Source organism: Filicampus tigris, chromosome 16, assembly GCF_054856515.1.
Source record: "Filicampus tigris isolate MCC_2025a chromosome 16, RoL_Ftig_1.0, whole genome shotgun sequence".
In the NCBI taxonomy this organism is placed as follows: Eukaryota; Metazoa; Chordata; class Actinopteri; order Syngnathiformes; family Syngnathidae; genus Filicampus; species Filicampus tigris.
Window position 1 is genome coordinate 14,346,616 of NC_141232.1, and position 25,405 is coordinate 14,372,020.

Consider the following 25,405-nt stretch of genomic DNA (forward strand, 5'->3'; position numbering starts at 1 on the left):
CTTCTAGAACAAGTACGAGCAACAAGCATCCTCTGGGTCCCATGAGTTAACCATGGCAGTACTGTTGCATCTACTGTACATTTACCAGTCCCATGTTATTCATCTACCCTCATGTGGATTATTTTAAGTGCATCATGTGTCATTTGACTGTTTTGCAACATTTAAAAAGGCACAGAAGTTGAAACAAAAAAAAAAAAAAGATGACTCAAAAATGGTATGAAACACTTTATTTCCTGGCATGGTAAGTTTTGTGTTTTTTTAAGACCAATCAGAAGTGGCACCACCCCAGTCAGAGGCCTGGGCAGTGGGAGCAGTGGACCAGTCCTCTGTGGCAGGCTGATTGCTCCAGTCCTCTGCAAGAGGAAAAAAAAAAAATTGTAAGAAAGCACCAAAAACGTTAAACATGAATTTAAAATAATTCTCACCTGAAAATACTTCAGTGGGCTTTACAGCTGCTGGAGCACCTGGGGAAGAATAGAAAAAAGCTCAATACCCGGATTGCAATAGCAGTGAAAAGGTGGAGACTGAAGCGATCCTACCTGCTGGGAACTGCTGAATGGGCACAGATGGCACAGCAACACCCTCAGACCAGTCAGCAACCTCAGGCTGGGCAAACTCTGCTGCAGGGGCAGTCCATTCACCCTGGAACTCCTCCTTCCCGACAGCCTTCTCGGCAGCAGCCTGCTCCTCCTTCTCAATCTACATTTTAAAGCACGTCATTAGTTAAGTGTATTTGGTGATCTGCCGCCAAGATACTGTATGTGATAGAATAATATTTACCTCTTCAGGATCTCTGTAGAAGTACAAATCAGGCATGACTTCCCAGGGGTGCTCTCTGGAAATTGTGCCCCTCATTCGGAGAACCTCCCGGGCCAACATCCACCACATCAGACCCACAGAGTGGTGACCCTGAAAACAGAGAAATTAGAAAACAAGCTCCATTGTGGAATAAAGTTCTCATGTTATTTCAATCTATGGCTCACCTTATTGTTACAGGGGATGGCAATGTCCACATATCTAAGTGGGGAGTCAGTGTTGCACAAAGCAATGGAGGGGATGTTCACATAGGAGGCCTCGGTCAGTGGCTGGTGATCAGCACGAGGATCTGTCACAATCAGGAGGCGGGGCTCTCTGAAAGCTGCCTGGATCTGATTGGTGAATGTACCCGGGGTGAAACGACCATGGAAGGTGGTGGAACCGGTGGCAGAGGCAAACTTCAACACTGCTCGCTGAAGAACAAACAAAAAGTTGTCAATTCTAGTTTTGGAATAATTTCATCTCATTTTTAAAGATGGTTTACATTGTGACGTAGGTTTAGCAAACCACAATCATGGGACATCAGTCCTCAATGGTGTAAGTGAAAACCTGTCCATAACTACTCTTGCACACTTCCGACACCTGAACACCGACAACGGTGCACGGCTTTAATAGTGTGCATTTTCACATTTTAATATTAATTCAGTCTTAGAAAATCGGGTGCAAAGAAGTTAAAATTACCTGTCCAGTGTTCCTGGACGAGATGACACAAACATCTGCTGGATTTTCAATGGCAACAATGGCCCTTGCAGCGAGCAGCAGCTTCTCCCAGGTCTTTCTCAGGTTAATGATGTACACACCTTTAATGAAAGACAAGCTTGAGATACTTTACAAGACATGTACATAAAACAAGAAATTAGATATCAATAAGCATTTATACATACCATCACTTTTTCTCTTGTAGACATACTGCTCCATCTGGAAGTCCAAGTTGGTACCTCCCAGATGGGTTCCTGCAGCCAGGAACTTCAGCACATCCTCCTCCTTCATTTGAAGGACATCCAGACTTCCGGACATCGTGACCGCTTTCCCCGAGTTACGAGTGAGGTGGGAGAGCTGTGGAATGAAAAAAAAAGGAGCATATGACATTAAAAGCCAGAACTGCCCAATTTTCTAACCATTGAGCATCCAATATTGTACGGTTACAGTAATATCGACATTGAAACATTCTCTAACTCCTTTATATACAGGTGACGTTAGTTACATCTGCACATTATATACGCCGTCACCAGCTACATAGTTACCAATTAAAATATTAATTTAGTGTATCATTTCAACGTGCACGTTATAAGTTATTCGGTAAAGCAGTAGGTAGAGTCGAGCGGAGCGGACAGCATGTAGTGAGCGCGTGTCACAAGCTAGTTAGTTAGCTTCAAATGTTAGCATAACTAGTTAGGGCGTTTTAAGACGACGCAAAAGTGACATGTCTAGTTTTTAACGTCGCCGCGGGTTGTTAAGATGGTAGTAAGACGCTTAATTAACTCTTCGGACACATTTGAAGGTTAAATATTCTAAAAAGGCAATGTAGGGACTCACCACGAAACAACGCCGTATGGAAGACTAACCACACGATGGCAAAAGAGGCCGCTGACAGGAAATGACGTTGTATATATAGTACTTTTCGAAGCCAGTGATTGGTTGGTTACGTTCAACAGGGCTTGTTGTAGTTGTGCCGCTTTATCAAAAGATGGCAGTGGTGGACGGTGGTTCAGGGGGTGGTATGTGTCGGATGGTCATCCCATATTAAGACAAGATGGAAAGACCATATTAAGACAATGCTGAGACGCAGACTTCTCAGTCAAAGTCTGACCTGTGTGGCAAGTGTATTTATTTGCCAAAGATAAAGAGTTCCAGTCAACATGACCATAGAGTGAACAAAGTGTCCTTGGTAGAATGTTGAGAAATGAAGCCATTGAAACGTGTCAGTGTCCCAAATGATTGTTAAGAGGTGAATCTTTCTAGCAACAATTCAACCAAAAATAGGCTGGAAAACACACAGATCAAGAAAGGTTAAGTGCTGGTGCTTCAAAAACAGTCAAATGAGGGTGATGGATCATTAATTCATTCAGTCTAAAAAAATGACAGTTGTTTTCCCACTGGTATCAAAGCAAAGATTATGTTTAAGATTGTTTTCCTATGAGAACAAAGTAAAAGAAGACAATTAAGGGGGTTGTTTAATGCATAGACTCTAATTTTGTTTAATCTTCAGTTTAAAAAAACAGACCATAGCTGAATGTGACTCTGAAAAATTATCTTGCCTTATTCATTACATCACTGCTCCGCTGTCCTGCTTAGCATAGAGGTTTTAGCCTTTTATGCTCGATAATTAGTCCCTTATTTCAAATGTCTAAAGTACACTATAGTTCATCATTTGCTTTGTAGGCCAAGATTAAGAAAGTTTAATCATGTCACAATGATCTCAGGTCCAGAATTCAGCATGCCCTGTGACATAACTGCCATATCTGCATGGCAGTATATCCGAGGTCATGTTTCAGGTCTTGATGTTAAGTGGATTCCTTCAGTTTAATCATTTACACCGTCTAAGAGCTGGGTAAGAAGCACACATCACTGTCAAATTCGAAGATTTCTTTTATTGTATTATTTATAAATATATAAATACTTGGTTAGCTTTTCAACACAGTAAAAGAAAAAAGAAAAAAAAAAGCACAAGCTATAAGATGTGTTACAGAAGTCAAAGTCTTTTTTCCGCATCATCAAGCATGGCTTATTGTTGGCAGTCTGGGTCAACTGTGACAAACACAAATAGGAAGTCTCACTGACATATTTCTAAAATGTCGCAAATCTGAAAGCGCAGTCAAAAATACTCACTAGAAGTTAAGTATCTGTTAAACTAACTTCAGCCATAACCACTGAAGAACACTTCACAGCTTTTGTGTAATGTGCAGTTCCATCATTGAGGACAAGAAATACTTGTGACATATAATGAGCAACTGCACAGGAGCGCTTTTCCTCTTCACCTCTTCACTTGACCTTATCTCTTCTTTGTCATCTACCATCTTCACCTTGACTTTCCTTTTTCACGATTTCAGTCCAAGATATGCCATCATCTGCTCATAAACGGTCCACGCCATGGCGGCCATCATCGTCCTCCGAAGAGAGCGTGGCAACGCCCCTCTTAAGAAACCCTCAAGTCCATGTTCCTTGTTGAGAAGATAAAATACAAGAAGATGTAATTCATTATATAATTTTTTAAACTCCAGAAATTGTTAAAAAAAAAAAAACGCTGATAAGCATTCAATATATAAAAAAATAAAAATGGGGGAAAAAAACAAAAAACAATATTTAAAAATATTGGGAAAAAAAGTTATACAAATCTGCAAGTGCAGAACCACGAATATGGATGGGTCTAATGTACTTGTATTTTTCTAATATTGATCATATTTTATGTGGTTGGATGTTCTCAAGCTTAATGTGGCAGAGTAAATATTTACACCGTTTCATAATATTCATGTGTGTAGTTCGGATGTATTCAAGCTTAACATGTCTATTTTGTCATAGTGACATAACAATTGACAAAAAAGACTCAAAGTTTTCCAGCAAGTGATGTACTTACTACATAGATGTATTTGACAGCATCAATCGTCCTCAACTGAGGGTTCACCTGGACGAGTGTTTTGACCACATCGGCAGGCTGAGTGATGATAGAAGCCGACACTCCTGCCAGGATCCCACAGCTGAAGTTAGCCAGGAGAGCGAAAGCAGACACGCTGATCTCTTAAATGAAGATACACAGTACATTTAAGTCAGCAAAATGGACATCCACACATTTGCTTGTCCCTGTAGTCAGAAATCAGAATTCTTGTTCAAGTGATACAAGGCACTGCATACTTTTAAAAGAACACTGTGAAAAGTTTCCAAGAAGTGGTACAGAGATGCTATTTTAATAGTCTTCAATTAAAAACACATTTTTTTACTCCATCAATCCGAAGCAATTTGTTCTGCTTTTTTTCTCTTTACATACCATTTGGCAAATTGGTCTTCAACTGGCTGTAGAACATAACGTAGATTCCAGAGAAAGGAACGTCCCGGAGCAGAGTGGCCATCATGCCAGAGTACAGAGCCGCTGGACCTTCAGTCTGACACACACTGCGCAAAGCCCCGGTGACACTCTCATAACGGTACCTGCCACACTGAAGCAAAAACACATACTGTTTCAGTAAAACTTAACTGAAGTTGAAGATTGATGTAAAATTTATTGTATAATGCCAATATCACAGACACACACACACACAATAACCCGTAAAACTGCATGATATATCAATATATTGCACTTAAGACATAGTTCCTACATATTAAAGTAAATTACATTCAAGACTTCTAAATTAGTCCAATTTCAAAATATTTCCAATGTCCCATCTTGTTCAAAGTTGCTACAGTACATAACTGACATGCATATGCCCTTAAAGCGGAAGTCAACCCAATTTTTATTTCTATTTTTTTTTTCTTTTTCTTTTTTTTTTTTTACAGTATTATGTTCTAGGCAGCCACACTTATCTAATCTGATTGTGTTTGTGGAATACTAATAAATCAGAAAAATCCACCTGTTTTTATCCATCTCAGGGGGCGGCCATTTTGTCACTTGCTGTCGACAACGGCTCAGCTTAAAAAAAACAGGTGAGATGTGATTGGTGAGCAACTGTGATGTCATTTTCAGTCGACAGAAGTGACAAAATGGCCGCCCCCTGAGATGGCTAAAAACGGGTGGATTTTACTAAACTCATATACCATAAGCACTATATCAATCGGAATGCCATGGTTAGACTAGTGGGGGGTGCATACAACATGTTATTGTTAAGAAAATGTTTGGGTTGATTTCCTATTTAAGAGCCCCGACTAAAAGTATATCACTGTTTTGCTGGTTCCACTATTGTGAGTGACACCAAGAGACTCATTCAGAAAATAATTTTTTTAATAATGCTAATTTATTTTGAGATTTGAGACTATTTATGATCATAAAACCCTACTTATTTGATTGCTTTTAAGACTTTCTAAGATTGTGCGGGAACTCTGTAAAACAATTCATAGTTACCCAAACAAAGGATTAATGATTACACTCAACAGCCACAAAATTATGACCACTTGCACGTATAAAATCCAATCCAACTCTATCAAATGTTCTGCTCATCTTGGTTTGAAACTGTCAGAGCCGCATGAAATCCCAAAATATGTTGATGAGTGTGGTAGTAATGTGCAGTGTTTAAATATAATGAACATAAAGCGGTAGGTAGTTCAACCATAAGACTCTCATTGTATTACTGACATTTTGATGGTCCTATTTAACGGTGCTCTTGTTCTCTTGAGCTATCTTACTTCATATCGAGTCTTGATGACCGTCACAGGCAGCATGAGGACCCCAGCCACCGTCCTGGCTCCGCCTCCCAGCAGCACAGCCCCCAAGGCCCCCGGGTTCTTCTCCTGGAAGAAGTGCTGCTTTAATGAGCAGTAAGTGCTGAAGTAGAGCCCCACCCCAGGGATGGTCCTCATGAACGACTGGGCGAACACAAAAACAGGAGAGTTGAATGATTGGCATGTAAGAATTCACACGTGTTGATCTGTGTCGTTGAGTAATGCCATTCTAACCGGTGAAACTCCTTTCCACAGTCCCAGCAGCCTCTCTGTCCGCACTACATTCAAGATCACTCTCATCATCCCTACACGGCCAAAACTGAAAGAATAAAATTCGGATAAGTGTTTAAAAAAAATCTATAATGCACTATAACATGCCATACAAAGGTTACCTCAAGTCAAGGTTACATTTTAGCCATCATCCAGTCAACTTGAGTATTTTTAGACAAGGAAGCATCTTGTGTGTGTGCGCTTGTTGACCCTTACCCAGGCTGCACGCTGTTCTGCAACATTTGCAGACGTGTTTTGACCAAGTCGAGGGGCTGGAAAAGCAGCGTGGAGCAGGTTCCGCTCAGAGCGCCACACATGAAGGCTTTGATGGCTGGGTGAGCCTAAACACGTTGGAGGAGTGATGGTGGTTATTCGCACTCACAGATAAAACGGATCCATACACTTTCTGGACCGCTTATCCTCACTGGGATACTATGAGTAATATTTCTCTCCATCTAGCTAATTTATTCTCTTACTGGCCACAACAATAGACACAATTTAGATCCAATACAAAAGTAAAAAAAAAAAAAAAAAAAATCAGCCATTAAAATAATGTTATGAATGACACTGCCTGATAGACATTAATTTACTGTATTTTCAATACTAAAATACAATTATTGTTATCCATCAAAAAAAAAATTAAGCCACTGTTACATCAGGCAGTTTGCACATTCTCATGGGTCTAAATTGTTGACAGGGCACAACAAAAGATGTTAGTGAAAATTAAACTTAAAACCTACCAGCGACAGTTCCATAGTTCTGCCAGGACTTGATTACAGTTTCTGCTCTTTTTTTGCGCCCTCACTCTGCAGACGCTCCTCGTCCTAACAAGAAGAAACACTGATGTGTTCCAGAACAGGCTGTTTGGAATTGATCCAGTCGACCAACACAACACTCTGCAAATTGATGACGCAAGCCAATGTTGACCCATGGAGATGAGATGGCACATGATTAGACTCTGTTTGTGCAGGGATGCTTACAAACTACATACACACACACAATTACAGCATACACCGTACACAAATCACGAGACCAACAATGTGTGGGTTTTTTTTTCGTATATTTGATTGTGAGCAGCTGACTTGACACACAGCTACTCATTAACAAACCAAAGGTCACTAATTGGGATCTTGCTCCATGTCCCTCTGTTGGGGCATTTTAGAGTACTGCTACTAAGTTTTGCTTTTAAACATCCCAAACTAAATAACCCAAAAAGGTAGTACCAAAGTATCCTTAACAAAAATGAGACATTAAAAACAAAAAAATGCATTTTCATATCTTACTCACTTCTAACTACTTTCATGCCACAAGAGTACGTTTATTACTGTAGTAATAGAACAACGCTGATTGTTCCTCTCATATAGGTAAAAGAAAAAAACAAGACAAAACTTAAGACTTAAGACTTCTCTGATAGTGTCAACCAAAACTGAGCATTATTAACTATGTAAAGGCAGACTGTCAATGTCATTCGATAATTGAGGTCAATGTGACGTAACAGTTCAGGTCACATACAGTTAGTTTAGATTATTTGATATACTGTAGATTAACAGTGACACTGATTGTAGCGGACATCGGTGCTATGCCTCTCTATTAATTAAGCCACAACATCCTTTATTTATACCCATATGGGAAGTCCTCATAGCCCAAATAGCTCACTATAACAGAAAAAAAAGACACTTCACACACATTAAACACAACAGTTTAAAACTAAAAACCGAAACCATGACCGAAAAGTAACAGACAAATATTTTCAATGTGCAAAAATAGGCACTATTATCGACCTAATAAGTAAACAGGGCCACATAATCACATTGCATTTTAGAAATATCAGAAGCAGAATGGATATTATAATCACGAAACAAAATTTAGTAAAGAGAACACAATATATTGTAATACATACCTTTCTTAATTGTCAAGTTGACCTTGCTTTGAGACGCCGTTGGGTTTCCTTTATGTCTTCACCAACAGTAATAATGAAAGTAAAGTCCGACCTTGGCACCAGTAATAACGAAACTTAAAAGCTGAAATTGATACCTCGGGAGCTCCGCGCTTATTTTAGACGATCACTTAAACATTTAGCAGACTGAATTCAAAACAACGCAAGTGCTTAGTATAACTGGACGGTTCCTGTTGAGGATGGCTATGTTGGGCGCGAATGGATGGCACCAGCAAACCACGCCCTTTCACGAAAACGTAGTTTTTATTGGCTCTCTGGTGTCAGTACGCCACAATGGAGTTATTTTAATTCTTATTTATATACTTTATTCTTTGTTTTATTGTTCTTCCTGCATGTAGAATATGTAATTGAGGTTGCCTGATCTTCGTATCATATATTTTGTCCCCCCCCAAAATGAGACCTGAGTTGACCGACGTGGAGCCTAACCAGTGATAAGACATTGTGATTTCCTAGTTTCACTATTGTTAACTTCTGTTTCAATGAATTGTTTTAGGTGAGGAATGCATACGCACACACACACATACAAACACGTACATATAGACACAGACAGGATGACCCCCAAAATTACAGGCTCCAACTTTTAATAGACATTTCACTTTTTCACAGAATTAAATGAAACGAGGTATAACACGTTTTTATTTAGAACATATTATACTCATTGGACTGTTCTTCAGAAATCCATTTTAAATTACCATACATATTTACACAAAAGTATAGAATTTTTCTTCAAAACCAAAAAAACTCATCTCGTTTAATGTTAGTCAGATTTCAAAACTTGATATACACAAGTTTTAAATCTTAGAGAAGCAAGAAGTAACCGAGATCAGAGTTCTTTTTTCTACGTAATCTTTTAGACTCCACGGCAAAACCGATTGCAAATACTTGACTGACCTCTGCTGGTTATATTCATCGTGTGGCCTGGTATTGCTGCACCAAAAATTAAACGTTGGGTCAGAAAGAGCGCTCTCAAGTGGTGTGTAGTAAGTACAGCAAACAAGACATTACAATTTTTTTAAAGCCTCTTTATTTGTAATACCAAATACCAACAGTCAAACCATTGTTTCAATTCTTGAGGTGTAGATAAACATTACATACATGAGATGCATTTTTTTAAACTTCATTTTGGATTTAATTTGTTTTTAAGTGCATACAAGTAATTCATCTGAGCAGTGATTTTAGTAAAACACATTCCTCTCACTTCCCAGCAGTGTGAGCGAGCGAAAGCCACCCTTGAGCACAGCGTGTGAGGGCTTTACATCTGCAAAAATAGGGTTTATGTGGTATAAGTATTCATGTTTATGCTGAACCTTCTCTGCAATTTCGAGTAAAGTGTACACAGGCTACAGTGATCAAATATGTCCTTAGATCCCAGTAGGATGACTTATTCAACCCTTGTGACTGTCAACCCAACTCCTCCCTCAATTAGCTGTGCCCTGAGAATACAGTGTGTGCCCTTAGGAATAAACTACACCACAAGTCCATTTGAACTTTACCCTGAACAAGAATTAAGACAACAGTAACAACACAAAAGATCAATACATATGCAGGGGGGAGTAACACCACGTACACTGCACAGCTCAGTTCAGCTGCATTTACGGTCTCAATGTGGGTGTATTGATGTTCTTTGCATGTACTGTACTACTCAAAGATGTGCAAGTTGTCTTCAACATCTTTGACTTTGACTTTAGGAAATACAGTTGCAGTGGTTGCTATTGGATAGGCTAAGTGTTTCATCACCTCAGTGCAAAATTACTGAATTTTAGCACAGTCACAATCAAATGCCTCACCACATTTCATCAGGTCAATAAGTTTCCAATTGTGTCATCTTCCTCTTAATTTCCATCAAATGTGTATATATATATATATATATATATAACAAATGATTAAACTCAAAAGCATAGTCACATGTTGATAGTTACATTGGTGCAATACATTTGAGCATATAAACCTTCATTGTAAGGCAAAAGCGCAAGCAAGAGCCATAAACATGTAGTACTTCCATTATTAACCATAGAAAAAAACCTTTATCATAAAATACAAATCTATAGGTTGAGATATTACTTTGGTCCCCTTCCAGTAATCAGTCTTCATTTAAGTATACTTCTTTCCATTTACTTATTCTTCAATTAGAAAAATAGATCCTACATCAGGGCTTTTATAGTTTGAATGTTTCCTTATAAAAATATGTTCTTTGTTCATTTTTCCCAGAGAAAGAACTATTAGTCAAAAGGGTGGGGGGTGGTCAGGGGGGTTCCCAAAATGGGTTTGCATGGCGATTGTCCGAGTTTACTGTCTTAACTGTATGCATCTGTAATGTATAGATTGTCACGGTTAAAATGATCAGCCAGTCACTGAAGATGACTTGGTCTTTGCATGTAGTTTTGTTTACCACTGATCAGTAAAGACAGTACACCGACAGCATGTTCATGTGTATTTGGGGTTGTCTAATAATGGTTTGTTGATGACAATTTGCCACTGTAGCGGCTTATTCAGGTTTGGGCTCAGGAGTCTCGGTCTTGGGCTCCGGCTCATCATCACTTTCCACGCCAGTGCGTGTCACGATACGACGCATGGTAAAAGGGAGATCGCCGCGTCTATAATGGAACAAAAAGGCAACAAGTAAGTACAACTATTTACAGTTTATCCCAGTAACCAAAATAGTAGAAATACTTGACTATGAAGAGAATCTCAACTTCAACAGAAAAGCATGTTTTTATGTTTTTGAAATGAGATTGAAAAGCTGAGAAAACAGTCCACCAATTTTCGCCCATGTAGTGTTACAAAGCTTGTAAAATGTAAACGTGATCCAAAAACAGCATCTGGTGGGACATAGCTTCTCAGCTCACCTCAACTTGTTCTTGAGGGTGGACACCTCGCGGTTCATTGTCTCTGCCGATTCAGTGGCGTCTTCCAGCTCCCTCTGCAGTTTCCTTCGGTTTGCGTTGGCCCTCTGAGCCTCTTCCTCAGCCTCCTCCAGCTGACGTTTCAGCTGCTTCATGCGAGAGTTCAATTTGTCCGACTAAAAGACAAATGAGCACACACAAAAAAAAAAATGTTGGGATACATCGTGCTATTTAAGATATGTGTTTTGATACAAGTTTCTTCATTACTCAAACATAAGTAGTTTGAGAAAAAGCAATTTGTTGACAGGCTCATATGATTTCCATTGTCCCACATCAAGCATAATCTTCACAAAGTTTGACAATGCAATAAAACAGCACCCTGCCTGCTGAAAGCTCGATGCAGGCAAACTTGACATAATGTGAGGTTCCAACTGACGTCAAAGAAAATAGTAGGGAAAAAAAATAAATAAAAAAAAAGACCTGGTCTTTGTACTGCTCTGTGTTGCGTCTCTCATCCTCCACCTGGAGAACAACCTCTTTCAGTTTCTTCTCTGTGCGTCTCACAAGCTTGGAGGCACTTTGCCGCTCCCTGAGTGAATGAGTGAGACAAGAACATTGATCAGACTGGAGGCGCGCAGCTCCATGATCGCTCTCTCCCGTCGCCGATGCTTTCACCTGGTCTCATAGTCGAGCTGCTCTTCCAGCTGAGCGATCTTGGCCTCCAAGGCGGTCATATTGGCCTTGTATTTGGACTTCACCGTTGCCTCCAGCTCCTGCAGTTTGAGCTTCAGCTCCTTGTTCTGACGCTCCATCTGGGAACGGGCGCCTTCGACACGCTGAGAGGCACTGCGCTCCGCAGCTAGCTCCACGTTCATTTGCTCTGTCTGGGGGGAGGGAAAAAGCAGGAATGAACCTCTGTCAGTGAGACTGTCACCACAAATAGGGTGCATTTAAAAACCTGTTGTTCCAAATTGGACTAAACATACAGACCTGAAGCATTGCCTTCTTCATCCTGTCATTGATCAGCTCAGTATTGCACTGCTCCTCCTCCACCTCTTCCTCCAACTGAGCAATACGAGCCTCCAGACGTCTCCTCTCCTCTGCGGCTTGAGCACTACGATTGAGAAGTAGTGAAAAGGTTGCAGGGGAAAAAGGTGTCATGATGTAAAGGCGAACATGTGATTTGAGACGCGTCGTACTTCTTGGAGGCCTGGTTATTAATCTCGTCCTGCAGCTCATCTCTCTCCTGCTGAGCCTGTCTCTTCACACGCTCTGCAGCAGCCAGCTCCTGCACATCAAGATTGTATTCAAGTCCCATTACTTTGTAGCTCATATGGTATGTATGCAACATACAAAATAAAACGGCAAGAAGCGTGAGAATGTGTGAATAATGACCTCCTGCATCTGGAGCATATCTGCTTCCATGCTCTTTAGCTTCTTTTCAGTCTCCTTACTCTGGGCAAGTATATCCTCTCTGGACAAACGAGTGTCATCCAGTTCCCTGATAAGTTCTTTCATTTGGGCCTAAGGAGCATACAAACATTCAAAAACTAAGTTTAAAAAAAAAAAAAAAAAGACACTGAGGATAAACTTTGGGGTTCAACATTCAGCGGACCAGACGATGCAAGGGCATTTTAAGGTAGTGACTCACTTGGAGTTTCTTCAACTGTTTGAGTGCTTCTTCCCGGTTCTTGTTGGCCATGTCGATGCCCGCCTCCAGCTCCTTCAGGTCCAGCTCCAGTTTCTTGCGTGAAGCCACAGCTGCTGAACGCTGCTTCCGCTCATCCTCCAGCTCCATTTCCATCTCACGGACCTGAAGCAAGTACATGTGTCATGTAACCGGACATTCATAGATTTAAGTTGCAAATTTAAATGCATTTTATTTCATGTTTTAGATTTCAAAATGGACATTACGACTGCAGAGGGTGTGGAAAGAAAATATACTGCTCATAACAGCATTAAAACGCATAACTATCTTTAACCACAAGGTTCCCTTACATACATATGAAATAAGGATTCAGACAATATGAGATCATGTATACAAGATGGAGCAATTAATTAAGGCTTCCAAAATGTCTCTATTAAACATTGGAAACCTTTCATAGCATGGCTTTATAAATACAATAAGTCAGTGACATAGGACTCTTAGTATGGCTAGTACTACCATCCATACTGGATATTCAGAGTGGATTTAAAAAAAAAAAAAAAAAACATACATACATACATATATATCATTTTCTTGATCAAAATGTGACTATATTGTTAAGTTTTGATTCCTGAATTATTTAGTTTTAAATATTGTATGCATGTCGTTTTTCTAATCTGATCCCTGTATATGAATGGAAAAAAAAATTACGGTTGTAAAACAGAAAAAAGGTATATCATGATACTGTTAAAGAGGAATATAGGAAATTCACATTGGCTAAAACTGTAAACATTCCATTAAAGTGGGTTTTCATTGATGGCGGCTTTTACGCAGTACCTGCTTGACCAAAGACCTCTTCTTCTCTTCACCCATCTCGTCACGTCCTGCCAGGTCTCGCTCATACTGAGCCTTCATGGCCTGCATGTTGACCTCCAGACGCAGCTTGGCGTCCTCGGTGGCCTGCAGCTCATCCTCCAGCTCCTCAAGCTGAGTCTTCATCTCCTCCAGCTGCTGGTCCATTGCTCGTTTCGATTTCTCCAACTCGTGAACCTACAGGACAATTAAGATTTGTGATGAGAAGGGAAAAAAAAAAAACTATTCAGAGAAACAACATCCCTGAAAACAAAACCTACATTCTTTCCCACATCATCCTTCGATGACACCAGATCCTCCATTTCAGCCCGAAGCAGTTTGTTGCTGCGGTCCTGGTCCTCCTTCAGGTCAGTCAGAGCTTCAAGCTCACGTGTCAAAGCCAACGCGCGAGTCTCTTTCTCACGGGCCTCTGCTTCAGCTCGATCTCTCTCCTCTGCATAGCGGGCAGATATGTTCTTTTCTTCTGCCAGCATCTGGACAGAGAACAGGGTAACAAGGTAGGTAGTTTCTGAAGCAAAACCGTCAGAATGATCTTCCGACCATTTAAAACGTAGGCTCACCTGGTCAAACTTCTTTTGCTTCTTCTCCAGGTTGGAGACAATTTGTCTGAGGTGGTCTTGATCTACCAGCATGTCGTCTAACTCTTGCTGGAGGCGCGTCTTGGTTTTGTCCATTTTGTCGTAGGCCGAGCATTTCTCCTCCAGGCGCTGGCATGTTGCCTCAAGGTCTCTTTGCAGCCTCTTCTTTCCTTCTTCAGCACTCTCCAAACAGGTGGAATCCTGCTCAAGTTTCTTCTTGAACTCTGAAAGCTAATAGCAAGAAGGAAGGCATTATTGCATTTTTACTAGGGATGCTCCGATCGATCGGGCACCGATCATGATCGGCCGATTTTTGTGGAAAAATTACGTGATCGGAATATTGAATCAAAGCCTTTTATTGCCTATCAAAATATCTGATCACCCGCAGCTCATGCTTGGCTGCCGCGAGACAAAATGGCAAAAAAGTTTATTTGATTAATACGCGACGACGTCCCTCCGTCTAAAAGAATCACTCTCACCACCCTGCACGCAACCGCGCGAGCTACATTGACTCCTATTGAAACGCGCCGCCAGAAAGGCTCCCTAACGCAGCCGCGCCTCCGCTGCGAGCAGAGGGGAGGGACGCAACACAAGTCTGCGAAGCATGATCTGCGGGTGATCGGATGTTTTGATCGGCAATAAAAGGCTTTGATCGAATATTCCGACCACCGCAGTTGGTGTGAACATAGCATTGTCTGCTGTGTGTGTGCGCGTGTGTGTGTGTGTGTGTGGGGCGTTTACTCAATTGAGTTTATGGCAATACTGTATATGCCATGAGACGGTATCTTGCGCGGGGAATACAGGTATACGTCAGGGAGGTCAGTTGTGGGCAACAGACCCACTATATCATTTCATAATTCACAAAAAGATTAACACTGACTTTTTTCTCGTTGACAAATGCACAAGATAGTTTGTCTACGCACAAGACAAAGTTCCTGAGTCGATTCAATTTAGAAACTCATTGAATAGTTTATTCAAGTGAAGCCTGCATGTGACTATTTTTTTCTACTTTGATTATATTCTGAACCATGCAATGTTTAGGTGGCATGTTATTTATTTGACTTTCTGCATAGCTAAGTCTTATGAGACTGCTGATTATTTTTGATCTGTTAAAAACGGTGTTACTAAAAGCTGGCAAATCTAAGTTTTTCAGTTATCTTTGTGACTGAGTAATTGTTGTATTGTGCCAGCAACGGTTTTGTATTTCTTTATGCTTTTGAAAATATATACCCAGTATAGATTTGTCAAATTTATGGCAATATGGCTTTTTTTTCCAGATAATAATTGCATAATAGCAGTCACCATAAATAAATGGAAAAATATACAGATATGCCATGTGATCAGAATCGGTATCGGCCGATCTCACTCATGCATGATTGGTATCGGTGTCATAAAACCTGATCGGAAAGTCCCTAATTTTTACTATGCAGTACATTAAAATATCCCAAATGAGGCAACCAAGCCGGTCCAAATTTAGATAGAGCGCGAAATGCTCACACTGAAAAGTGATTTGTTAATGTCTACCATTTCGGTCTGTAGTTACACTATTGGTTCACTGATACTGAATCGTTTTTAACTGAAACAGTCTTGATAACACCCTTTGTGTTGTTGTGTACCTGAGCTTGTGCCATTTGAAGTTGCTTTTCCACATTTCTTTTGGCTTCTTCTTCCTCCTCCAGCTGTTCTCTTAAGCTATTCTGCTCATCCTCCAGCTGGCGCAGACGTGTGCCCATTGACAGTTTTTGCCGTGTCTCTTCCTGAAGTACTCCCTGTTGTAAAAAGACTAAATGAATTATCTAGAGTAGGACATGTGATCAAGGGTAGACGTGGTTTTGAGAATCTACATGTATCTGATCAATTTAGGAACAGATTACAAAAATTAAACATCAATGCTAAGTATTTAGATCAACTAAGCATCTACAAATGCCTACAAACAAGAGTTGTCAAAGCAGCATGTACTCCATGCTTGGGACTATACCTGGACATCCTGAAACTGAGACTCAAGTGAAGAGTGGTCTTTGGTTGCCTTAATGGACTTGGATTCCACATCACTCAGCAGAGCATTGACATTTTCCAGTTCTGTCTGTAGATGGTTACAAACAAGTGAGTAAGATACTGTACATCAGATAGTCACCGTTTCAGGTATATTTTTTTAACGTCATGGAACATGTAGGTTTATTTAGTAAGAAGTATAGAGTATATGGAAAGCACTATAGACTATAGTCTATGCCAAACATGCAACAGTGCAAACAAGAAAAATCAGTCAAGTATACCTGCATTTTTGTGGATTTCTCAATTAGCTCCAACCTTTGACGCTCACTCTCCGAAAATTTGAGCTGCAACTCCTGAACTTGCGTTTCAGCCTTCTTCCTGCGATGTTCTGAATCTCCTTTACCCTGCATCAAGCTCTGCAGCTCGATGGTAAGCTCATTCCTCTCGGACTCCAGAGCCTGCTTGGCCTTCTCCATTGATACTTTGTTCTGCAGGACAAGTCAGTTTCATGCAACAACACATGAATTTGTTGGTAAAGTAATGTAGTACTTTTGTCAAAAAAAAAAATAGGAGTAAAAGTAGGAATCAGAAGGTAAAATGTTACCATACCCGCTTTGCCTGCTCCAGCTGCTCATTTAATTCATCAAAGGCTTGGCCATGCTTCTGTCTCATGTCGCCCATCTGCTGTTCGTGGACTCTGGCCTCATCTTCCAAAGCCCTTTTCAACTGTGCCACTTCTGTCTCACGCTTGGTCCTTTGCAGGGAGAGCAAAGTTAAGTTAAATTTGTAAAATAGACTGTTAGCAGCGTTGCAGTAATAAGAATAACGTTGATTTATATCGCACCTGTCAAGGGGCCCAGGGCCCCAACAATAAATATAGGGACAATTTTGATGTACTGCATGTATAGATGGACACAGACAGTTTACATGGAGCCTTTTTCTTCGATTAGAAGGAAACCAAATGTCCAAACAGAATTCAATCAGAATAGCCAGGCTGTGTCCAGTTTGCACTTGCAATTGTCTTGAAGTATGTGGCGAAGTCATTGTTTGTTCAATTGAAAACTGCGGTTTCCAACTAGAGGTGGTCTGCGATGGTAGCGCTTGTTCTTAACTACTTTCATCAAGCAGTTTCTTTAAAAAAAATTAAAAAAATAAAAAATAAAAAATAATAAAAATAAAAACACTTCAAATCACAACTACCATGCTGAATAGACACCTGACCTCCATCTTGATAAATTACGTGATGCGTACATTGATCTCCGCGTGTCACATGGCTATAAAACGGCTGATCTGATTCAATGCAGTGGCGCATATAAATGCCACATCGGAATAGATCACTTTACATATAAATAGTTGACCAGAGATGTTCAATCTTCAAAGTCTAGGGAATCAGCATTACATATTTTAGCAGTGAGAGTGTTCCAGAAGTGTGGCTGAAGGAGAGTCACCAAACGTTCAGAGATTATCATGACTACCTGAGTTCTTGCTGTGCAGCAGTGGAGTCCAGGGTGTCCTCCAGCTCAGTCTTGAGAGCCTCAAGTTCTTCCCCAAGGTCGCGACGGTGTTTCTCAGCTTTGGTGCGGGACTGTCGCTCCATCTCTAAATCGTCCTGGAGTTCAGATATCTGAGCGTCCATCTCTCTGATCTTTTTCTGAGCCATATTCTTCTGTGCTGCTTCCTCCTCAATCCTAAAATGTCAAGTGCAACGGTTTGATGATGGGCATTCACAATTCCTTGAATATTCTAACATGTACAACTCTAACACAATCTTAATTCGTACTCAAATACAGTGTGCTTTTGATGATGATGATGATTTGATTTACCACTGAATGATAAACAGGCCAATGACTAAAAATTATGAGATGCGTCATTAATAAACACCTGGCTAGTGCAGCCTGGAGCTCTTCCTCCTTTTTGGCTAATTGGGCACGAAGCTCAGCAATCTGGGCCCGCAGCTCAGCAATTTGGTCGTGTACATCGGTGAAGTCACCCTCAAGCTTGCGTCTGTTCTTTTCCAGCTCCTGGCGCTGCTTCTCCTCTCTGCGCAGTCGGTCTGAGACAAATTCAAAAGTATGAGTTTGCCAATAAGAAATAGCTACTGAAAATCTAAAGTGCAGTTAAGATGCCCCAGTCTACCCTCAAGATCTGTGATCATGGCCTCGTGTTTTGTCTTCAGTTTCTGTAGGCTCTTAGATTTCTCCTCCTCTTCTGTAAGGTTGGTAGTGAACTCAGATACTCTGTCCTCCAACAACTTCTTCTCCTGAATTCACAATTATTCCCCATTATATTATATTACATCAGATAAATTAAATTAACACGCGCACACACACACACACACACATACCTTGTTCAGTTTGGCATTCTGATCATCTAGGACCATGACATCCTCTTCAAATTTCTTCATTTTGGCCTCCATAGTGACCCTCTCCAGTTGAAGCTTCTGTCTAGCCCCCTCCTCTTCATCCAGCTGTTGCTCTAAGTCCTATTTCGAGACGGGTAAGAACGTGATACTAGGTTCATATCACACGCTTGCTCAATATAGGATTTCAAGTCAGGGTTTAGAGAGACTGACCGAAATATTTTGCTGCATCTTCTTCTTTTCAGACGACAGCTGAGAAGCACGCTCTTCCTCCTCCTCCACACGGGCTTCCAGGTCGTGGAGGATTTCCTCCAGTTCCTGCTTCCTGGCAGCCAGGCGAACGCGCATCTCTTCAGCCTCAGCACAGAGTTCCGTTTCTGCCTGAAGCTGTTCCTGAAGGGCCATCTTCTCAGCATTCAGCTGCACAAAAAAGTGAGCATAGCATTTAAGTGGGAACGAGTATCTTTCTCCAGTCATGCATTTCTCCAACAAAGACAAAACATGGTTCTCATTTCTCAATTCTTTGGTGTTACCTGCTGATGTTGGTCCTCCAAGTCCTGCAGCTGTTGTTGCGTATACAACTGTTTCTCCTTCACTTTGGTCAGTTCGTCATCCTTGGCCTGCATCTCCTCTTCCTGTCTGCTTACTTGAAGTAAGGGCTTCACCTGAGGAGTTATTTTTGTTGAAGTGTATATAAAAACAAAGATGAGCTTGTTTAAAGAATAGCATGAGAAATAATAGGACAGATTATTACCTTGGTGAATAGCCTCCACCACTGCCAGTTTCTAAGTTTGAGATAAGCAGCACAATTTCTCTGGATCACCTTCATTGCAGTCAGTTGCTGCTGTCGCTTTGCAAAAGCCCTGACGAAGAAAAAGTAAGTCGACATCACAAGACTTAACTTGCAGACATTTTTACTAAAATGGTACACCTGTAGATACTGTAAAGTACTAACATTTAAAACCTTAAGCTCTATCGTATGAGACTGTGAAGATCTACCTTGGAGGTGGGCGTTTTATCCTACCTGCGGGCCAAATAGCCTCTGCACCAAGCCTGGAAACTAATAATAATGTCTGTGATTTTCATGTCCCTCTCCTCCTCCAGGTGAGCAAGAACTCCAGCTCGGAAGAAAACTTTACTTTGGCCAATACGATAAAGATTAGGGTCGAGCTCCAGACTTTTGATCTGACAGGAAAAGAAGCACATTCATGTCTTGTCCGTCAATCTTCACTGTGAAGATTTACTCAACAGAAAATAGACATTTCTTACCATAAGCACGCAAGCCTGCTTTCCATCCATGAAGCCTTTGGGAATAGCATTGGGAGTGAGGATTTCATACCTGAGAAAAGAGAAGGTAATATTGGGTATATTCTGATACAAACTAGACTACAACAGAGACGTTGTAGGCTTAACATTTGCATACCTCTGTCTGAACTCCTGGAAGACAATTCGGTTGGGAAAGCCTTGTCTGCAGATACGGATCCCCTCCAGAACACCATTACATCTTAGCTGGTCCAGAACCAGATGAGGATCCAGTTTTGCTGCCTGGTGAAATAAAACAAGGATATTCGGCAAACCGACTAAGCACAGTGGCGAACGCGGCAGTGCGTTTGCATTTCTCTGATACCTTTTTCTCATGGTTAGGGATGATGCAGCGGACAAAGTTTGGATTTGTGTTCCTCAGAGTGGCCATGAGCTTGGACAGTTGCTCTTTGTAGAGCTGGCCCACGGTGCGGAACATACCCTTGCGGGTCTTAAAAGCACCTGGCATCTCCGACATGCCGGAAACCTTATCCAGTCCTACTATGCGGTCCACTAAAGAGAGGGCAACAGACAAACGCATCAAGTAGTTACTCAAAAGGGTTCATTTTAATAAAAAGGTGAATGTTGACCAGCGCAAATGTCAACAAATGCATGACAAAATACATCATCCACTTCCTCTTGGTAGACAACCACCCAGAGAAAGTAGAGGATGCAGAACTGGCAACAATAACACCACACAATAGATGGGATGCAGATTGAAACCGAGGGGGGAAGTACATACCAGTGAAGTGTAAAAAGATTACAATCACAGAACAACAGGGAGGGCAAAACAGTGCAGTGGGTGAATGTCGACTGTTCACACAGTAGTTTGGTGTGAAAACTATGTGTGGGAGTTTAGTAGATGTTTATGTGCATTGGGAAAGTGACAAACTCATTACAGTGGACATTTTATTTTTGTGATGACCCAACAAAGGGGAGAAACACCAAACCCATGCAGCATGTACCCATTTCTGCAGTAACCATGACCACCACCAGGAGTCCCATACAACACTATTACATGGGAGAGGGAAAGGGAGAGTTCAATGATGGAGCAACAAGTGGAAAGTTGAAAAGCAGTAAAGCATAGAAAAAGCTTAGACATTTCAGTGAAATTACTTTGAATTATAGCCCAAAATAGGTTTTGAGCACTGAGGAAAAAACGATGGAGCAAACAAAGCATTTAATTGTGTGTCAGACAGTAGGATTGACAGGAAAAGACATGAAAAAAAGAAACCTTGTCACCTGAGTCTGAGTGCAGTATAGGAAAACGCTGATAAAAATAGGCTCTCTGAGAATTCTGTACTTCTGAGAGTCAGCAAAGACATTTGGGCAAAATGTGACATACAGAATGGAGCCAAACAGAGGAATTTGAAGGAACAGATTTGAAGAAAAAGGTAAAAAAGGCACACACACCAGACAGTAAAAGAGAAAGAAAGCAATGTGAAATGAAAACAGGAACAACAGGCTAGAATTATTAAACATTGCCCAACACGTAGCACTTTGGCCCCATTGAAGCAGAGAAACATGACCAGGGAGAGCTGCTGGATATTAAAAAAATATTTTAGAAAAAAATTGGACAAACGCTCCCTTATATAGCAACACATGTATTGGTTAATGCTAATGTGATCGAAAAATAACGTTTTTATTGGTGGTGTAATTACACCTATTTTTGATAAATACAACAGGAAAAAGAAAACAAATATCACATAACTTTTTTTTTTTTTTTTTTACAACAGTCTATCCGCTAATTTTATGTGGACTATTTCAAACGATTACATGTCTGGTTGTTGTCTCATAAGGCTAGATATCTGGAAGATTACTGGCCAAGTTGTGACAAGAAGTATCAAGTGTCTGCTGGGTGAAAAAAATACATTTCCAGACTTACCATCCCTCCAAAGTTCAGAAACAAATTTGTCTGTTGACTGGTTGAGCAGTGAGGTAACATTGTCATTCAAAGGGTCCATGTTCTTCATCAGCCACTCATCTGCTTTGTAGTCAACCTGATGAGTAAAAGGAGACATTTGTTGGCATCTACCACTTAAAAAAAAATAAAAAAAACGAGTAAGCAAAAGCATTGACAGCAAGTACTGAATGACAACGACTAAATAAGAGGGCAAAACCTCAACATATCTGCCTGCTCACCTTGCCAGCGTAATGGATAATACAGAAATCTGCTTCATCCGTCAGTTTCTTAGGCTTAAAGAACTTGGGGTGGGTGCCTTGCTCCTGCAGCACTTTCTCTACAAAGCTCTTATCTGTAGCTTTGGGAAACCAGCACTCCTCATCCAGCAAAGCAAGAATACCAGGGGGGCTGGCCTACACACAAGAGGGGCAGAGTGTGATGCTTAATATATTAACTAAAAATGCTCATGTGCACAAAATCCCACCCCCACAACTCACGGGCTTCTCAATGAGTTCAATACAAGGTTGCAGGTCGAGGCCAAAGTCAATGAAGCTCCACTCAATGCCCTCCCTCTGGTATTCTTCCTGCTCCAGGATGAACATGGTGTGGTTGAACAGCTGCTGCAGCTTCTCGTTGGTGTAGTTGATACACAATTGTTCAAATGAATTCAGCTGGGGAAAGAGAGAGGAAAAAAAAAAAAAAAAGAAATTAGAATTTCCAGTTGTAACTATTTTTACAGGTGTACTACCTGCATACTTATTAGTCTTACCTCAAAGATCTCAAAGCCAGCTATATCCAGGATGCCAATAAAGGAGGCTCCTTGTCTCTTGGTTTTGTCCAGGGCTTTGTTGATCCTCATAACCAGCCAGCGGAACATTCTCTCGTATGTGGCTTTTGCCAAAGCCTCCACAGCAAATTCTGCTTGCTCCTGGGTCTGGGCCTTTTGGACATAGTCTCGACCCACCTTGATCCTGGGTGATAAGATGGCCCTGGTTAAGTCTGTGACGTTCATCCCCATGAGGTGGCAGACCTTCTGAGCGGCTGGAAAAGTCGGGCAGGTGAAGAGAGGATTCAAAAGAAAAAAAAAAAAAAAAAAAAGAGCAGAAAAACAATTAAAGATACAGTAATATGATCATCTACTGTCAAACGTTTTTAGGGCTCTAAAAATGCCCAATCTGTTATCAGAGAGAAACTAAATGGGGCATAAATGTACAACATACCTGTGTTGTCAGGCATGGAGGCCTGGTCGGTGTGACGCTCCTTCTTAAAGGTCATGTTTCCCAACTGCAGCACAGAAGCCACGACCTTCAGCATGCCTACACACATTTTTTTAATTAAAAAAAAAAAAACAAATTACCCAATAACAACAAGAAAGATTTTATTTGAAATGCTCTGCCATTGGCCTTACCTATCTGCTCCTCCTCTGGGATACTCATAATCCTCATCGCATCCATGGTCTCTGCAAAAAGGTCCTTGTCCTGTTGCCCCGGAATTGTAACATTTCCATTGGAAAGGAAACGGTAGTTGTTGTAATTTTCAAGTAGGAGCTCAGCTAAAGAAAGGAGATCATTGAGATGATTAGAAAAGGAGAGGAAGAAGCTTCCAGTTTGGCAAATTATTCATCTTGAAGTCATTGAGAGTATGGGGCATACCACGTAATTTATCTCCAGCTCCTGTGAGCAGGTAGTAAAAGATGTGGAATGTTCGTTCTTCCCTGGCCTGACGAATGGCACGTGACTTCTCCAGCAAATCTAACAGTCTGTCAAGGACAATGTTCCATATGCAGCCAACCCCCAAAATGAAGATTTTATTTTAATGACATAGGACAGTTGGCAAAAATGTGTTAATTACAGCAAAACAAGGATACATGTTTCAATATTTGCGCCAACAATGTAACCATTGACATCAAAGTTGATCCTGATGAATTTTCCCTATGAATAAAACAAGACAATTACTTAAAGAGGTCACATTTTAAAATGAACAAAATTCAATATATAGTATCTTACAAATCGAGAGGAGTTGTCATTTTTGACTGTCTTGGCATTTCCAAATGCCTCCAGGATAGGGTTTGCCTGCAGAAGCTGCTTCTCCAGCTCCCCCTGATGAGAAATAAAAGATTTTTAAAACACACACATTTTACCCATTTATTAACAACCTGCTTCACAATGTTTTCATTATTAAAACTGGAAATTCTCTAGGGCATCAATTAAGCAACATTTAACTGTAATCGTGCTTCATAGCTACAATAGAAGCATACTGTAAATGTTTACACACAATTTTTTGCACATATTCTCTTTTAATACTTATGCTCAATTTATAAGGACCTTTGTCTGCACTAAAGACAATAGGGATGCATTACACGTGTACAGAAACAAACCAACACCCAGAGAACCTCAACCAGCCATCACCAGAGAGGAAAAAAATCCAGAAACAAAACAAGATGGACATATTTTCTGTTACCTGTTTTATATTTGGAACCCTTTTAGCACACACAGATGTATTTAAAACACTGACGTTACTTATACTCTGTTACATATTAAAATGACAAAAAAAAACATATACCAAATTAAACTGAATTCCAACAGTGAATTCAACTTGAGTAATGACTGTGTGCTCATTTCAATCCGTATAGTTACGCCAAATGTATTGAATTCAACAAAAGGTTTTATCTGCGGGTTATATTATGGACAAAAACATTTTATAAAACATGTCAGAAGCTGCTTGGTAATTAAATGCATCGGCTGAGAAATCAATGATGAGGAAACTAGGAAGCAGATCCTGGACGAAGAGAATGAAACATTCGGAGAAGAGCACACACGAGTAGCCACAGAAATCCTGGAAAATTCAGCCAGGCAAAATTCAGCTAGCAGCTCCCCACATGAAGGCCAGAAATCGCAGTTGCTTCCTTAAAAAGGCTCCCACCTCCCCACCTATCCTACAACTGTCTGGCTGAATTTTTGCACAGGAACATGTACAGCTTTCACTAATCCGACAAGCTTCCTTCGGACTTCCATTCAGCTTCAGTAAGCAACCTGCCCCCGCCCCCATCCGAAACACAACAATTCCCACAGCAATGTGCTCCAATGAGGGGAAGCCACAGGATGGGGATGTGGAGGAGGGACAGCGATGACAGAAGCAGGTGGGGAGGAAGAACGAATAAAAGGGAGAGAGAGTTAACTCACATGTGACAGGATCGAGCTGCTCTGTTGACGGGAAGAGAGAAACACGACAACCTCAAAAATGGAATGATGCACACTGATGTGGTTCTGCCTAAACCACTATGGGTCACATTCTGCAGCGTGTATCAAAAGCCTGGCAGGCTACGTAAGCTTTCTAGTGCAGCCAGATGTATTTCTTGACTGCGACCGTTGTATTTCTCATCGAGATGCAGTCAAGTCAGTAAAACCAAACACATCAGCAATGTGAAGAACAACATCTGGTATATATAAAGTGTCAAAGCACCAAGAGCATTTATTTCAATCTCTAAATCAGCACAATTG

General features: G+C 40.8%; 3 protein-coding genes across 5 annotated transcripts in view; all 3 read right to left on the reverse strand.

The window, feature by feature from the left end:
• Positions 1-212: 212 nt before the first annotated feature.
• rpsa (ribosomal protein SA) lies at positions 213-2,484 on the reverse strand. The gene is made up of 8 exons (XM_086056567.1): positions 2,353-2,484; positions 1,701-1,872; positions 1,498-1,616; positions 984-1,229; positions 781-909; positions 540-699; positions 426-464; positions 213-353 (listed from the first exon to the last, which is right to left on the reverse strand). The coding sequence occupies exons 2-8, from the start codon at positions 1,831-1,833 to the stop codon at positions 259-261; spliced, it is 921 nt and encodes a 306-aa protein (XP_085912693.1). The 5' UTR covers positions 1,834-1,872; positions 2,353-2,484; the 3' UTR covers positions 213-258.
• A 903-nt stretch (positions 2,485-3,387) lies between these two features.
• LOC147134893 (mitochondrial glycine transporter A-like) lies at positions 3,388-8,603 on the reverse strand. 2 transcript variants are annotated; one of them, XM_086056721.1, is made up of 8 exons: positions 8,354-8,603; positions 7,194-7,277; positions 6,670-6,794; positions 6,418-6,502; positions 6,148-6,327; positions 4,799-4,967; positions 4,391-4,551; positions 3,388-3,977 (listed from the first exon to the last, which is right to left on the reverse strand). In XM_086056721.1, the coding sequence occupies exons 2-8, from the start codon at positions 7,206-7,208 to the stop codon at positions 3,855-3,857; spliced, it is 858 nt and encodes a 285-aa protein (XP_085912847.1). In that variant the 5' UTR covers positions 7,209-7,277; positions 8,354-8,603; the 3' UTR covers positions 3,388-3,854. The 2 variants fall into 2 exon arrangements, with proteins under 2 accessions (XP_085912847.1, XP_085912846.1); XM_086056720.1 differs by having other exon boundaries at positions 7,194-7,349.
• Positions 8,604-10,828: 2,225 nt separating this feature from the next.
• The window catches only part of LOC147134894 (myosin-9-like), a 31,233-nt gene continuing 16,656 nt past the window's right edge, over positions 10,829-25,405 (reverse strand). The window contains exons 6-41 of one of the 2 annotated variants that reach the window (XM_086056775.1): positions 25,088-25,108; positions 23,912-24,004; positions 23,773-23,836; positions 23,558-23,656; positions 23,314-23,457; positions 23,126-23,221; positions 22,675-22,946; positions 22,403-22,576; positions 22,145-22,318; positions 21,888-22,002; positions 20,328-20,515; positions 20,124-20,245; positions 19,970-20,039; positions 19,725-19,885; positions 19,455-19,563; positions 19,234-19,365; positions 18,914-19,120; positions 18,686-18,823; positions 18,478-18,601; positions 18,223-18,394; positions 17,817-18,029; positions 16,951-17,095; positions 16,623-16,829; positions 16,328-16,432; positions 15,966-16,118; positions 14,332-14,580; positions 14,032-14,244; positions 13,736-13,948; positions 12,905-13,066; positions 12,649-12,777; positions 12,453-12,541; positions 12,244-12,367; positions 11,929-12,137; positions 11,734-11,842; positions 11,257-11,429; positions 10,829-11,004 (exon numbers count right to left, since the gene is read on the reverse strand). In XM_086056775.1, the coding sequence (XP_085912901.1) occupies positions 10,896-11,004; positions 11,257-11,429; positions 11,734-11,842; positions 11,929-12,137; positions 12,244-12,367; positions 12,453-12,541; positions 12,649-12,777; positions 12,905-13,066; positions 13,736-13,948; positions 14,032-14,244; positions 14,332-14,580; positions 15,966-16,118; positions 16,328-16,432; positions 16,623-16,829; positions 16,951-17,095; positions 17,817-18,029; positions 18,223-18,394; positions 18,478-18,601; positions 18,686-18,823; positions 18,914-19,120; positions 19,234-19,365; positions 19,455-19,563; positions 19,725-19,885; positions 19,970-20,039; positions 20,124-20,245; positions 20,328-20,515; positions 21,888-22,002; positions 22,145-22,318; positions 22,403-22,576; positions 22,675-22,946; positions 23,126-23,221; positions 23,314-23,457; positions 23,558-23,656; positions 23,773-23,836; positions 23,912-24,004; positions 25,088-25,108 (5,277 nt within the window). In that variant the 3' untranslated portion in view covers positions 10,829-10,895. The remainder of the gene's footprint in view (positions 11,005-11,256; positions 11,430-11,733; positions 11,843-11,928; positions 12,138-12,243; positions 12,368-12,452; positions 12,542-12,648; positions 12,778-12,904; positions 13,067-13,735; positions 13,949-14,031; positions 14,245-14,331; positions 14,581-15,965; positions 16,119-16,327; positions 16,433-16,622; positions 16,830-16,950; positions 17,096-17,816; positions 18,030-18,222; positions 18,395-18,477; positions 18,602-18,685; positions 18,824-18,913; positions 19,121-19,233; positions 19,366-19,454; positions 19,564-19,724; positions 19,886-19,969; positions 20,040-20,123; positions 20,246-20,327; positions 20,516-21,887; positions 22,003-22,144; positions 22,319-22,402; positions 22,577-22,674; positions 22,947-23,125; positions 23,222-23,313; positions 23,458-23,557; positions 23,657-23,772; positions 23,837-23,911; positions 24,005-25,087; positions 25,109-25,405) is intronic. The other variant, XM_086056777.1, reaches the window with a different exon arrangement.